The 16,143-nt window shown below is 36.1% G+C and overlaps 1 protein-coding gene across 1 annotated transcript in view; it reads left to right on the top strand.

Annotated features, from left to right (window-relative positions):
• LOC131383608 (membrane-spanning 4-domains subfamily A member 8-like) overlaps positions 1-16,143 on the top strand; it is a 58,808-nt gene that overhangs the window by 12,786 nt on the left and 29,879 nt on the right. The window contains exon 4 of the mRNA XM_058439773.1: positions 9,487-9,543. Coding sequence (XP_058295756.1) covers positions 9,487-9,543 — 57 coding nt within the window. The remainder of the gene's footprint in view (positions 1-9,486; positions 9,544-16,143) is intronic.

Here is a 16,143-nt window from a genome sequence, read left to right on the forward strand (position 1 = left end):
TTTTGCACAGCAAAAGAAATAATCAGCAGAGTTAACAGACAACCTACAGAGTGGGAGAAAATCTTCACAATCTATACATCCAATGAAGGACTAATATCTAGAATCTACAAACAACACAAACAAATCAGCAAGAAAAAAACAAACAGTCCCATCAAAAACTGGGCTAAGGACATGAATAGACAGTTCTCAAAAGAAGATATACAAATGGCCAACAAGCATATGGAAAAACGCTCAATATCACTAATGACCAGGGAAATGCAAATCAAAACCACAATGTGATACCACCTCACACCTGCAAGAATGACCATAATCAAAAAATAATAGATGTTGGCCTGGATGTGGTGAAAAGGGAACACTTTTACACTGTTGGTGGGAATATAAAATAGTACAATCACTATGGAAAACAGTGTGGAGAGTCCTTAAAGAACTAAAAGTAGATCTACCATTTGATCCAGCAATCCCACTACTAGGTATCTATCCAAAGGAAAATAAGCCATTATACAAAAAAGATACTTGAACATGCATGTTTTTAGTAACACAACTTGCAATTGCAAAAATATGGAACCAGCCCAAGTGCCCATCAATCAGCAAGTGGATAAAGAAAATGTGGTATGTATATGCCATGGAGTACTACTCAGCCATAAAAAGGAACAAAATAATGGCATTTGCAGCAATGTGGATGGAATTGGAGTCTATTATTCCAAGTGAAGTAACTCACAAATGGAAAACCAAACATCATGTGTTCTCACTCATATGTGGAAGCTAAGCTATGAGGACACAAAGGCATTAGACTTTGGGGACTCGAGGGAAAGGGTGGGGGATGGTGAGGGACAAAAGACTACACATTGGATACAGTGTACACTGCTTAGTTGGTGTATGCACCAAAATCTCAGAAATCACCACTAAAGAACTTATTCATATAACCAAACATCACTTATTCCCCAAAAATCTATTGAAATAAAAATTTTAAAAACCCTCCCAATAAAGAAAATCCCAGGACTTTATAGTTTCATTGGTGAATTCTACTAAATATTTAAAGAATTAATGCCCACCCTCAAACTCTTCCCAAAAATTGAAGAGGAGGAAATGCTTCCAAACTCATATTATGAGGCCAACATTAGCCAGACATCAAATCTAAACAAAACACTGCAAGAAAAGAAAATTATAGGCCAATATCCCTGATGAATATAGATGCAAAAATCCTCAACAAAATACTACAAACCAATTTCAACAGTGCATTAAAGAGATCATACATCATGATAAAGTGTGATTTGTACCAGGGATGCAAGGATGATTCTGCATATGCAAATCTAGAAATGTGATATGCCACATTAAAATGATGAAAGATGAAAACCATATGATCATCTCAATAGATGCAGAAAAAGCATTTGACAAAATTCTTTCATGATAAAAACTCTCAATAAATTAAGTCTAGACGAAATGCAATTCAACACTATAGATCCTCTATGTGACAGTCCCACAGCTAACATCATACTCAATGGTGTATGATGTATCAAGCTCAAAGCTTTTCTTCTAATATCAGGAACAAGAAAAGAACACCCACTCTCACCACTTATATTCAATATATTACTGGGGGCTCTAGCTGAAGCAATGAAGCAAGAAAAATAAAAGCCATATAAATTAGAAAGAAGTCAAATTGTTTCTGCTTACAGATGACATAATCTTATATACAAAAAACCCTAAAGACTCCACCAAAAATCTGTTAGAACTGTTAGAATTCAGTAACTGAATTCAGTAAAATTGGAGACACAAAATGAACATACAAAAATCAGTAGTGTTTCTATATACTAACAATGAACAATCTGAAAAAAGACACAAGAAAACAATTCCACTTAAAATAGCATCAAAATAAATGAATAAAATATGAATAAGTTTTAACAAGGAGGTAAAATATCTGTACACTGAAATTAAAACAACAATGAAAGAAATTGAAGAAAACACAAATAAATAGAAAGATATCCTGTGTTCATAAATAAGAAAGACAGATATTGTAAAATGGTCCATACTATGCAAAGTGATCTATAGACATAATGCAATCCCTACCAAAATTCCAATAACATTTTTCACAAAAATATATTTTTAAAATCCTGGAATTCATATGAAACCACAAAAGATCCTAAATAACCAAAGCAATCTTGAGCCAAAAGAACAAAGCTGCAGGCATCACATTACTTGATATCAAAATCAATTACTAAGCTATAGTAATCAAAACAGCATATTACTGGCACAAAAACTGACATATGGATCAATGGAGCAGAACAGAGAATCCAGAAAAAAACCTATACATTTATCTTCAATTGATCTTTGACAAGACTGCTGAGATCACACAATGTGGTCAAGAGAGACTCTTCAATAAATGATTTGGGGACAACTGGATATCCATACGTAAAAGAATAAAATTGGACCCTTATCTCATGCCACATATAAAAACCAACTCAAAATACATAAAAGACTCAAATATAGGACTGAAACTATAAAACTGCTAGAATAAAACAGCAAAAAATGCTTCCTGACATCAGTCTGGGCAATGATATTTTGGATATGACTCCAAAATCACAGGCAGCAAAAGCAAAAAGAGACACATGGGTTTGCATCAAACTAAAAAGCTTCTGCACAGCAAACGAAGTAATCAACAGAATACACAGACAACCTGCAGAATGGGAGAAGATATGTGCAAACTATATATCTGATAAGAGACTAGTATACAAAATGTATAAGGAACTCAAGCAACTTAAAGTAAGAAAACAAATAACCTGATTTTTAAATGGGCAAGGAACTAAATAAAAAGTTCTCAAAAGAACACATATGCTATGTCAACAGGTATATTAAAAAATGCTCAACATCACTAATCATTAGAAAAATGTAAGTTAAAACCACAATGAGATATTACCTCACATCTGTTACAATGACATTTATCAAAAAGGCAAAATATAAAAGTGTTAGTGAGGGTGTGGAGGAAGGAGAATATTTGTATGCTGTTGGTAGGAATGTAAATTAGTACAGCCATCATGGAAAATAGTATGAAGGGCCCTCAGAAAATTACAATGAGAACTACCATATGATCCAGCAGTTTCTGTTCTGGGAAGATATCCAAAGGAGATGAAATCAGTACGTCAAAGGGTATCTGCACTCCCATGTTTATTGCAGCATTATTCACAATAGCCAAAATATGGAAAAATATGGAATTGACCTAAGTGTTCATGGACATATGAATAGATTAAGAAAATGTGGCATTCATACATATATAAACACAATGTAACATTATTTAGCCTTTAAAACAGAAGAAAATCCTGTCATCTGCAACAATATGAATGAACCTAAAGCATGTTATGTTAAGTGAAATAAGCCAAGTACAGAAAAACAAATATTGTATGTATTAGTGTGTTTTCACACTGCTATGAAGACATACCTGATAGGGTTTGGCTGTGTCCCCACTCAGATCTCATCTTGAATTCCCATGCATTGTGGGAGGGACCCAGTGGGAAGTAATTGAAACATGGAGGCAGGTCTTTCCTGTGCCGGTCTCATGATAGCGAATAAGTCTCACAAGATCTGATGGTATTATAAGAGGGAGTTTCCCTGCCCTATCTCTCTCTTTGCCTGCTGCCATCCACGTAAGATGTGACTTGCTCCTCCTTGCCTTCTACCATGATGGTGAGTCCTCCCCAGCCATGTGGAAATGTAAGTCGATTTAACCTCTTTCTTTTGTAAATTGCCCAGTCTCAGGTATGTCTTTATCAGCAGCATGAAAATGGACTGATACAGTAAATTGGTACCAGGAGTGGGGTGCTGCTGTAAAGATACCCAAAAATGTGGAAGCCACTTTGGAACTGGGTAACAGGAAGAAGTTGGAACAGTATGGAGGTCTCAGAAGAAGCAAGGAAAATGTGGGAAAGTTTGGAACTTCCTAGAGACTTGTTGAATGACTTTGACCAAAAGCCTGATAGTGATAGGACAATAAGGTCCAGGCTGTGGCAGTCTCAGATGGAGATGAGGAACTTCTTGGGAACTGGAGCAAACGTGACTCTTGTTAAGTTTTAACAAAGAGATTGGTGGCATTTTGCCCTTGCCCAAGAGATTTGTGGAACTTTAAGCTTGAGAGTGATGATTTAGGGTATCTGGCAAAAGAAATTCCTAAGCAGCAAAGCATTCAAGATGTGACTTGGGTGCTGTTAAAGGCATTCAGTTTTATAAGAGAAGAGCATAAAAGTTCAGAAAATGTGCAGCCTGACAATGCGATAGAAAACAAAAATCCATTTTCTGAGGAGAAATTCAAGCCAGCTGCATAAATTTGCTAAGTAATGAGGAACCAAATGTTAATCCCCAAGACAATGGGAAAATGTCTCAGGGGCATGTCAGAGGTCTTCACGGAAGCCCCTCCCATCACAGGCCTGGAGACCTAGGAGAAAATGGCTTCATGGGCAAAGCCCAGGGTCCCTGTGCTGTGTACAGCCTAGGGACTTGGTGCCCTGCATCCCAACCATTCCAGCCATGTTTGAAAGGGGCCAACGTAGAGCTTGAGCAATGGCTTCAGAGAGTGCAAGCCCCAAGCCTTCTGTGAGTGCACAGAAGTCAAGAATTGAGATTTGGAAACCTCCACCTAGATTTCAGAAAATGTATCAAAATGCCTGGATGTCCAGGCAGAAGTTTGCTGCAGTGGCGAGGCACTCTTGGAGAACATCTGCTAGGGCAATGCAGAAGGGTAATATGGGGTGGTAGCCCCCACACAGGGTCCCTACTGGGGTACCATCTAGTGGAGCTGTGAGAAGTGGTCCACTGTCCTTCAGACCCAGTATGGTAGATCCACTGACAGCTTGCACTGTGCACTTGGAAAAGACAGAGACACTCAACACCAGCCTATGAAAGCAGCCAGGAGGGAGGCTTTACCCTGCAAAGTCACACAGTCAGAGCTGCTCAAGACCATGTGAACCCACCTCTTGTTTCAGTATGACCTGAATGTGAGACATAGACTCAAAGGAGATCATTTTGGAGCTTTAAGATTTGACTACCCTACTGGATTTTGGACTTGCATGGGGCCTGTAGCCCCTTTGTTTTGGCCAATTTCTCCCACTTGGAATGACTGTATTTACTCAATGCCTATACCTCCATTGTATCTAGGAAGTAACTAACTTGATTTTTATTTTATAGGCTCATAGGCAGAAAGGATTTGCCTTGTCTCCGATGAGACATTGGACTGTGGACTTTCGATTTAATGCTGAGTTAAGACTTTGAGTGTCTGTTGCAAAGCCATGATTAGTTTTGAAATGTAAGGACAGGAGCTTTTGGAGGGACCAGGGTGGAATGATATGGTTTGGCTGTGTCCCCATCCAAATCTCATCTTGAATTCCCATGTGTTGTGGTAGGGACCTGGTGGGAGATAATTGAATCATGAGGGCAAGTCTTACCTGTGCTGTTCTCCTGATAGGGAATAAGTCTCACAAGACCTGATGGTATTATAAGGGGGAGTTTCCCTACCCAACCTCTCTCTTTACCTGCTGTCATCCACGCAAGATGTGACTTGCTCCTCCTTGCCTTCTGCCATGATGGTGAGGCCTCCCCAGCCACATGGAACTGTAAGTGGATTAAACCTCTTTCTTTTGTAAATTGCCCAGTCTCAGGTATGTCTTTATCAGCAGCGAGAAAATGAACTAACACAATACCCAAGACTGAGTAATTTATAGGGAAAAGAGGTTTAATTGACAGAGTTCCTCATGGCTAGGGAGGCCTCAGGAAACTTACAATTATGACAGAAGGCAAAACTGGCAAATCTTACATGGAAGCAGGTGAGAGAAGTGAGTGCTGAGCAAAGGGGGATGCCCCTTATAAAACTGGAAGATCTTGGGAGAACTCACTCACTATCATGAGAACAGCATGAGGGTAACCGCCCCATGATTCCATTACCTACCATACATGGGGATCATGGGAACTACAATTCAAGATGAGATTTGGGTGGGGACACAGCCAAACCATATCACCGTATGGTCTCACTTATATATGGAATCTAAAGAAGTCAAATTCATAAAAGCATAAAGTAGAATGGTGGTTGTCAGAGTCTGGCACTTAGGGGACATATTGGTCAAAATGTAAGAAGTTTCAGCTAAACAGGAAGAATAAGCTCTAGACATCTATTGTATACCATTATGACTACTGTTAATAAGGTATTGTATACTTGAAAAATGCTAAGAGAGTAGATCTTAAATGTTCTCACTCCCCCAAAAAAATACTATGTGAGTTGATGTATATGTTGGTTTGATTATGGTAATCATTTCACAAAATATACATATATCAAAACATCATGTTATACATCATAAATATTTAAAAGTACTTTGGGAAAATAATAAAATATAGAGGAGGGTAAAGAAGCATGAGGTTAGTGCAGGTTACAATTTTTTGTTTTTTTTTTTGAGACGGAGTCTTGCTCTGTCATCCAGGCTGGAGTGCAGTGGCCTGATCTCAGCTCACTGCAACCTCCACCTCCCAGGTTCAAGTGATTCTCCTGTCTTAGCCTCCCGAGTAGCTGGAATTACAGGTGCCCACCACTAGGCCCAGCTAATTTTTATATTTTTAGTAGAGATAGGGCTTCACCATAGTGGCCAGGCTCATCTCAAACTCCTGGTCTCAAGCGATCCACCTGCCTCAGCCTTCCAAAGTGCTAGGATTACAGGTGTGAGCCACCATGCCTGGCAGGTTACAATTTTTATAGAATGTCCAAGCCTCATTGAAAAGAGAACATTTGAGCTAAGACTTGAAGGAGTGAAGTAATAAGCCACTGGATATCTGGAGGAGGAGTAAGAAGGAGAACAGGTCTTAGGCTCAGAACAAGCCTAGAGTGTTTACCAAAGAAGAGGCCAGTTTGGATGGAGCAAATTCAGCTAAAGGAAAATTAGTAGAAAAGGAGGTCAGCTATATGATAGAAGACATGATAATCTAAGGATCTGTGATCATTGCATGTATGAATATCATTGACAGCCATTGCAGGATGTTGAACAGAGGAATGACATGATCTGACTTAAATTTAAAGATCATTAAGAAATTATAACAGAGCAAAGGTCAAAGCAAGGAGACCTCCTAAAATCTGATTACAGTTATCCATGAGAGATGATAGTGGCTCAAACCAGGGAGGTAGCGAAACAAAAAGTAGTTTGTTTAGGATATACTTTGATAATAGAGACGATAAAATTTCGTAATGGATTGTATGTGAGATGTGAAAGGGGAAAAAGAGAAATAAATAAGACCCCAAAATATTTCCTCAAGTAATTAGAAGAATGGATTTGACGTTGACTAAAATGAGTAAGACTATGAGTAGAGGTGATTTGCAGAGGGTAGAATTTCAGGTGTTCAATTTGGGACACATTGGGTTTGAAATCTTTTTTAGACACCAGGTAGAGATGTCAAGTACCTATCTGTATATGAGTCTGGAGTTTGAGAAAGAAATATAAGTGTAAGATTATTGTCATATTGATGGTATTTAGTACTGTAAGAAAACAAGAAATTATCAAGAAGGGATCTCAATTGTGTAGATGAGATAGAGTAAAGGATCAAAGCTTGAGACCTGGTGTACCTACAGCATCAGGAATTCAGATTGAAGAGAAGGGAAGGGCAAAGACAATTGGAAAAGAGAAAAATAAGAGAGTATGCTATATTGGAAGTCAACTGAGGAAAGTAGATTCAAGAAAAATGGAGCAATCAACTCTTGAAGACTACAGATTAGGCCAAGTTAGATATGACAAGATCTAAAATTGTCATTAGATTTTATAATATTGAGATAATGAATGATCTTGACAAAAAGAGGTTCATTGGCACGGTAGAATAGAAAACCTGATTGGAGTGGGCTTAAGAAATAATTGGAAGACAAGATAGTAAGTTTAGATAACTCTTCATTGAATTTTCCTGCACAAAGAATAATAACAATATGGTAGTAGCTGGTAGAGCAAGTGCAGTGTGTTTTCATTCTGACAGTGATTAACTGGTCAGACAGTGATTAACTGATAACTTTGATTCCCTCAAAGTTATGATGGGAAACTAGCACGTTGAGAGCATTGGTTACCCAGTGTGGATAAGCCACACATGGGTTAAATACATTTTTATGTCATATTATTATTATGTGACCATGCAGTAAGGAAGCCACCAGTCATCACAGAGTCACAAGTGAAAATTAGTTTTATCTAGCCTTATTGATTATTCAGGGACCCACAATACAATTTCACTGGTTAAAATTACCCCCAACCTCAGCCAGTTATTTACCCTTATTCCTAGTGTCTTTACATATTAATTACTTCTATTCACTAATTTTTAAGCCTAGTATATGCACTTATGCAAGTCATCTAAATTCCATTTTGAACTAAGGATATAAAGAGGCAAACAAATATGTGTACAATTTTTTTCAACATATTTGAGTGTTACTATAGAAACACAGATCATAGATGCTTGACGCAGATGGTCACCAAAACTGGAAGAAAGGAGAGAGGCTTCCCAGAGGCAGATACTCTTGCACAGAGGCTTAGATCCTTTGCAGTAGCTGTTTTCTCTCCTTAAGATGCTGCACCCTCAAGTCTTGATGCTTATTGTCATGCAAATCACAGCTTAAATATCATCTTTTCTGAGAAACCTTTTTGAAAAACCTCTTGAATTTCATCCTCAGCATATCCTTTATCATATCATTCTGTTTTATTTACTTCATATTTTAATATGGCATGAAAATCTCCTCTCTATATGTTGTTCTTTTGTTTATTATCTGTCTCTAACACTATTTACTGTGAATTTTCAGAGGCCCCATTTTCTGAGAAAGGAACATGCTCTGCTCCCGTCATTACAGACTAGATAATCATATAATGTCATTTAAAAACTGCATACACACATGCAGTTTACACCAATGGAAAAAAAATCAATTACTGATGCACTGAAAACTATTGTCCTTCCAACCAGTGCCAGAAAATAATAGAATATTCAGTATAAGCTACATTTGGAAGCTAATACATGACACTTGCATTTCAAAAATTAAACTGCAGATGAACTATTTTCAATGCTGTTTCTGGTTAGTAAAATATTTTTCAATAACATTATATTGAACATCTGTGAACATGAACTCACCAAATTATAACAACATATATTTTCTAGCAATAAAACTCATATATTCAGTAAGAAGTTATTAAATAAAACCAGGTAAGTTTTTATTTACCCTCTATGCTATAAAATCATGTTAAAAATATCCCTGTATTTTATGCCAAATACAAGCATCACAGTAATCCAGTAATGGTTCTCTATATACTAAAGAACCTTGGATTTATAGCTAGGTGATTTTTCCAGGGGCTACCACAGAACTACAACAGGAATTTTGGTATTTCAGCCAAATTCCTCTTAAACTTCAACTACTCTTTGGGTGGGCTTCATGAATGTTATTAAAGTTCTGAGAATCTCTTGTATGATAATGAAAATATTCTTATATATGCCTCTTTTTGTTCTCAGTATGTTATATCAGGAATTTTTGCAATAGTAGCAGAGAAGAAACCTTCACCAAGGGTGGTAAGTCAAAATGATTAAAACAATTTCATGCTGTGTTAGGTGTAAGAGCCCTGGCCTCAGAAAGTGGTCAACTCATGGGTCGGTTGGAAAAATTTAGCAACAACAGTATAGGCTTTTAAAAATAAAGTTTTATTAGAAAGAAAGAATGCTGCAGAAGAGTGCAGCAGGGCATCTCAGCAGGAGAGGACTGAGCATGCCACAGTGGATTTTTCCTTAGGGGTATTTATGGACCTGAAAGTGGGAGCTTAAGGGTAATATGCATGTTAAATGATTACATTTGCAGACATTTTGGTGCCTTAATGTCAGGAAGGGTAGCATGAGTTTAGGCATGCATGCATTCCAGAGATGTATAGAAATTCTAGTTACTTATAAATTTTCAGTTGAAAAGAGGCCTGGAACTAGGTGCCAACTTTAGATAATAGGGAAATCTAATTACTTCTAAATTACTCAAATAAGGAAATTTTTGCCTCGGATGACCGGCTTGATAGTCACCAGGTGGTCTTCACCCTCCTCATTTCAGATGAAAAAATTTAATTTGTCAAAAACAATGATATCTGTAAGGAGCACATATCATTGTTTCTTAAACAGTGCAAGTCTATCCAAAATACTGCTTTAGAATACTTTACGGTATTTTTAAATGGGATGCTACAACAGAATTATTTGCTAATTTTCTAAAACACCAAAATAATACAGGATGCATGAATCAAACTAGAAAGTCAGATATGGAAATTTAAATAAAATATATTATTCATTTCAAATTAAGATATCAAGTATGATATAACAAATGTATATAGATACATTGAAACAGTGGGAGAGAAAAAATATGATTAGAATAATAATGTTAAGATTTATTGGATGGCTTCTACGCGCCAGATGCCTTACGAAGTTTTGGGATAATAGCTTACAGCACAGCAAACCCTATCAGGTTGATAATATTATATACCTATTTTATAGATAAGGAAACTGAGATACCAAGAGCATATGCAACTATCCCTAGATGTATATTAATTAATAGATCTAGATTTTGTAAGGGATGGAGCTGAACTTTGAATCAAGTAACCTTAGGTTAAGAATTCAAACACTTAATCATTGCTTAGGGAATATGGCAGAAGGAACAAATGCTTAGACTAAGAAGGCATTGGGTGCGAAGAATCAGACAGGGCTAAACAGGAAGTCTTGGTTAAGAATAAGATAGGATCCAAGTTCTCTGTGAGCTCAGCAAAACAAAGTGACGCATGGTATTTATTTACATTTACTCACATATCTATCTTTTGTTTCTCTTCATTTATTTCTGTATTTCAGCATTTCAAATTGGGATTACTTTCTCTCTGGCTGAGATATTCCCTTCAACTTGTTTTTGCACAAAAATCCTGGCAATAAATTCTCTCAGCTTTTGGTAGTTTGAAAACCACTTTATATTGTCTTTGTTTTGAAAGATTCTTTAGCTGTATATAGCATTCTAGGTTGGCAATTATTTTATTTTACTTCAGCACTTTAAAGATGTCAGTCTGTTGTGTTGTGGCTTACATCTTTGCCATTGTGAAGTTTATGTTTGTCTTAGCTTCTGAGACTACTTTTACAGTTTTCTCTTTTAGTTTTTAAAAGATTTACTATGATGTACTTAAATACGGTTTGCTTTATATTTACCTCATTTGGAATTTGCCAAATACATATATCTACATGGGTTGACTATCTGGGTTGACATTTTTCATCAAATTCTGAATATTGTCACTCATTTTCTCTTCAAGTATTGCTTTTTCAAAATTGCCTTTCTATTCCCCCTACCTACATGATTCCAATTATATGTATGTTAGATATTTTCACTGTATAGACATATCTCTTACACTTTTTTCTTTTTCTTTTATTCTTCTTCTCTTTACTTCAATTTCAACATTTTTCTCTTGCCCTTTGCTTCGGGTCATTAATGCTGTTGGCTATTGTGTCTAATATGCTGTTAAACTCAGTTATAGAGTTCTCCATTTCAGTGAATGTATTTTTCTTTTTTTCTTTTTTTATTATACTTTAAGTTTTAGGGTACATGTGCACAACATGCAAGTTAGTTACATATGTATACATGTGCCATGTTGGTGTGCTGCACCCATTAACTCGTCATTTAACATTAGGTATATCTCCTACTGCTATCCCTCCCCCCTCTCCCCTACAACAGGCCCTGGTGTGTGATGTTCCCCTTCCTGTGTCCATGTGTTCTCATTGTTCAATTCCCACCTATGAGTGAGAACATGCGGTGTTTGGTTTTTTGTCCTTGCGATAGTTTGCTGAGAATGATGGTTTCCAGCTTCATCCATGTCCCTACAAAGGACATGAACTCATCATTTTTTATGGCTGCATAGTATTCCATGGTGTATATGTGCCACATTTTCTTAATCCAGTCTATCGTTGTTGGACATTTGGGTTGGTTCCAAGTCTTTGCTATTGTGAATAGTGCCGCAATAAACATACGTGTGCATGTGTCTTTATAGCAGCATGATTTATAGTCCTTTGGGTATATACCCAGTAATGGGATGGCTGGGTCAAATGGGATTTCCAGTTCTAGATCCCTGAGAAATTGCCACACCAACTTCCACGATGGTTGAACTAGTTTACAGTCCCACCAACAGTGTAAAAGTGTTCCTATTTCTCCACATCCTCTCCAGCACCTGTTGTTTCCTGACTTTTTAATGATTGCCATTCTAACTGGCGTGAGATGATATCTCATTGTGGTTTTGATTTGCATTTCTCTGATGGCCAGTGATGATGAGCATTTTTTCATGTGTCTTTTGGCTGCATAAATGTCTTCTTTTGAGAAGTGTCTGTTCATATCCTTTGCCCACTTTTTGATGGGGTTGTTTGTTTTTTTCTTGTAAATTTGTTTGAGTTCATTCTAGAGTCTGGATATTAGCCCTTTGTCAGATGAGTAGATTGCAAAAATTTTCTCTCATTCTGTAGGTTGCCTGTTCACTCTGATGGTTGTTTCTTTTGCTGTGCAGAAGCTCTTTAGTTTAATTAGATCCCATTTGTCAATTTTAGCTTTTGTTGCCATTGCTTTTGGTGTTTTAGACATGAAGTCCTTGCCCATGCCTATGTCCTGAATGGTATTGCCTAGGTTTTCTTCTAGGGTTTTTATGATTTTAGGTCTAACATTTAAGTCTTTAATCCATCTCGAATTAATTTTTGTATAAGATGTAAGGAACGGATCCAGTTTCAGCTTTCTACGTATGGCTAGCCAGTTTTCCCAGCACCATTTATTAAATAAGGAATCCTTTCCCCATTTCTTGTTTTTGTCAGGTTTGTCAAAGATCAGATGGTTGTAGAAATGCGGCATTATTTCTGAGGGCTCTGTTCTGTTCCATTGGTCTATATCTCCGTTTTGGTACCAGTACCATGCTGTTTTGGTTACTGTAGCCTTGTAGTATAGTTTGAAGTCAGGTAGCGTGATGCCTCCAGCTTTGTTCTTTTGGCTTAGGATTGACTTGGCAATGTGGGCTCTTTTATGGTTCCATATGAACTTTAAAGTAGTTTTTTCCAATTCTGTGAAGAAAGTCATTGGTAGCTTGATGGGGATGGCATTGAATCTAATGTATTTTTCAATTCTAGAACTTCTGCTTGATTCCATTTCTAGTTTCTAACTATTCTGTGAAACTTTCTATCTGTTCATCTATTTTATCTATTTTTTCTATTTTCTTGAACATATTAATAGGAGTTATCTTAAAGTCCTTATTAGTTTTAAGTCTACTAACTGGAGCACTTATGACACTATTTCTATTATTTTTGTTTCCCTAGTGTTTTTTTTAAAATATGGCCATGTCTTTTAACATGTCTAGTAATTTTTCATTAAGTACTCAAAAATATGTATTAAAAAGTACAGCAATGTTAGCTGATGCTTAGTTCTTCCAGAGTGAGCTCACTCATCTCTCCCCAAGGTTGATAAACCAGAACCAAGGCTGAACGGCAGTTAGTTCATATACTTCTAATTTATCTTCTAATTATAGCATATAACCCTCCAAGGTTTTCAACTGAGAACATGGTATGTCTTCAAGTAACTTCCCTCTTGCAGTCCTGAACCATGTTTTCTCAGCACAATTACATGGCCAAAAACTCTGTTCTGTTTCTCAGCTGCTTTCTTCTTAATTCCTTCTCCTGCTGACCAGAAAGGCATCAAAATCTGGCTAGCATGTTAATAGTAAAATTTGTTATGAGGCTTACTCATTTCTCTGACCCCTTCTTCTACTCAGGAGCTTATCTCCTCAGGTTTACGTTTTCTTTTCAGACCTGAAAGAACACAAAAATGCTATAGTGATTCCTCTCTCCCCTAGCAACTTCTACTTAATCTGAAACCTCAGCCTCTTGTCTTGGCAAATGCTCCCAAAGGCCAACATGGTGAAACCCCATCTCTACTAAAAATACAAAAGTTAGCTGGGTGTGGTGGCAGACACCTGTAATCCCAGCTACTCGGGAGGCTGAGGCAGGAGAATCACTTGAACCCAGGAGTTGGAGGTTGCAGAGAGCCGAGATTGTGCCATTGCACTCCAACCTGGACAACAAGAGCGAAACTCTGTCTCAAAAAAAAAAAAAAAAAGAGAAAAGAAAAGAAAAATTACCTGTAGAACCAAAATCTTCTCACCTTTCTGTGGCTTTCTTAGGATTCACAATCCCTTTATATTCCTGAATGTTTTAGAAGTTTTCTGATGCTTTTATATAGATGAAATATTTTTTGTACTATATTATGCTTTTCTAGTTGCTTTCAGAGGGAACACTAGTCTGCCATACCTTTTTTATCATACCAGAAGCATAAGTCTTGTCAATGTTTTTATGCCTATTGGATATCATTGTTTTCTTTCTGATATTGATTATTTGTGTGCTCACTTTGTCTTGGTTAGTCACACTAGGGATAAACGAACTGCAAAAAACCCTAAAAATTAACCTATAAAATGTATGCCTTTGAAAACTACAGTGTACTGAAGGAAGACATAAGAGGAAATAGAATATATTGATAGTCCTATAACTATTAAATGAATTAAATCTGTAGTTAGCAACATTCCCACACAAGATAAATTTAAGCTGTGATGGCTTCACAAACAAATTCTATCAAATACTTATAACATCAGTCTTAAATTATTTCAGAGAATATAAAAGAAAGTGGACTTCTCAGCATATATTATGAGGTCAGTGAGCCTTGAAGTCAAGATCAGGCAGAGACATGATGAGAAATAGAAAATAAAGGCAAATATCATGTATACATGTACATATAAGCAAAAATTCTAAACAAAATATGAATAAATCAAATTATTATATAGACAAGATAATATGATATAAAAAGTTATTTTTATTACAGGATATAAGGTTGAAATAATATTAAAAATTAAAAAATGTAACTTGTTACATTAGTAGAATAAAGAAGAAAACATATCAGCATCTCAGTAGATAGTGCAAATGCAGTTGATAAAATTTAAAATCATTCACACTGTTTTTAAATCTCAGAAAGCTAGGTGTAGAAAAATGTAAATCAAACATTATATGTCATGCTAAAACAGTAAGAGCTATCTCTTTAATCAGGAATAAAACAAAAATGCCAGTACCAAGATGGTTCACTTAGGCCCAATGATAATCACAAAGAAAAACAACACAGAAGATACACATGAGATTGCTTTTTAAGTTAAAGTGTATCACTAAAAAAATCAACAAATCACAGAGGAAGAAAACAAGATTGGAAGAAAAAAAAAAAGGAACTACAAAATAGTCGATAAATAATTAACAAAGTGACAGTAGTAAGTCCTTTCCAATGAATAATTACTTTAAATGTAAATGGATTAAATTTTCCATCAAAACACATAAAGTGACTGGATGAATAAAAACAAGACCTAACTATCTGCTGCATACAAGAGACTCACTTTAGCTTTGAGGACACACATGAACTAAAAGTGAATAGATGGAAAAAAATATTCCTTGCAAATAATAACCAAAAAAGACCAAGAATAGCTATGCTTATATCAGACAAAATAGACTCAAAGACAAACACTGTAAAATGAGCCAAAGAAGGCAATTATAAAATAACAAAGGGGTCAATTTATCAATATAACAATTGTACATATATATGCATCCAATATCAGAGCACCTAAATGTACAAAAGGGAATATTAATATATCTGAAGAGAAGATAAAAATAGAATGCAATACCATAGTAGAGGACTCAGCACAAAGTTAGTAGAAGTAAGGAAATAATAAAGATCAAAACAGAAATAAAAGACTAGAAAAATAATATAAAAGATAACCAAATGAAGATTTGTTTTCATAAAAAGATACATGAAATCAACAAACCTTTAGCTAAGACTTTAGCTAGACTAAAAAACCTTTAGCTAGACTAAAAAAAGGACATAAAATTTGAAATGAAAGAGACATTGCAACTGATACCACAGAAATAAAAAGAATCATAAGACACTACTATGAATAATTATACATCAACAAATTGGATAACCTAGAAGAAATGAATGCATTACTAGAAATGTAAAGCTAAGCAAGGCTGACTCCTAAATAAATAGAAAATCTGAATAGACCAATAATGAGTAAGGAGACAGAGTCAGTAATAAAAAGTCTCTTATCAGAG

The sequence above is a fragment of the Hylobates moloch genome, unplaced genomic scaffold (assembly GCF_009828535.3).
Source record: "Hylobates moloch isolate HMO894 unplaced genomic scaffold, HMol_V3 SCAFFOLD_5, whole genome shotgun sequence".
In the NCBI taxonomy this organism is placed as follows: domain Eukaryota; kingdom Metazoa; phylum Chordata; class Mammalia; order Primates; family Hylobatidae; genus Hylobates; species Hylobates moloch.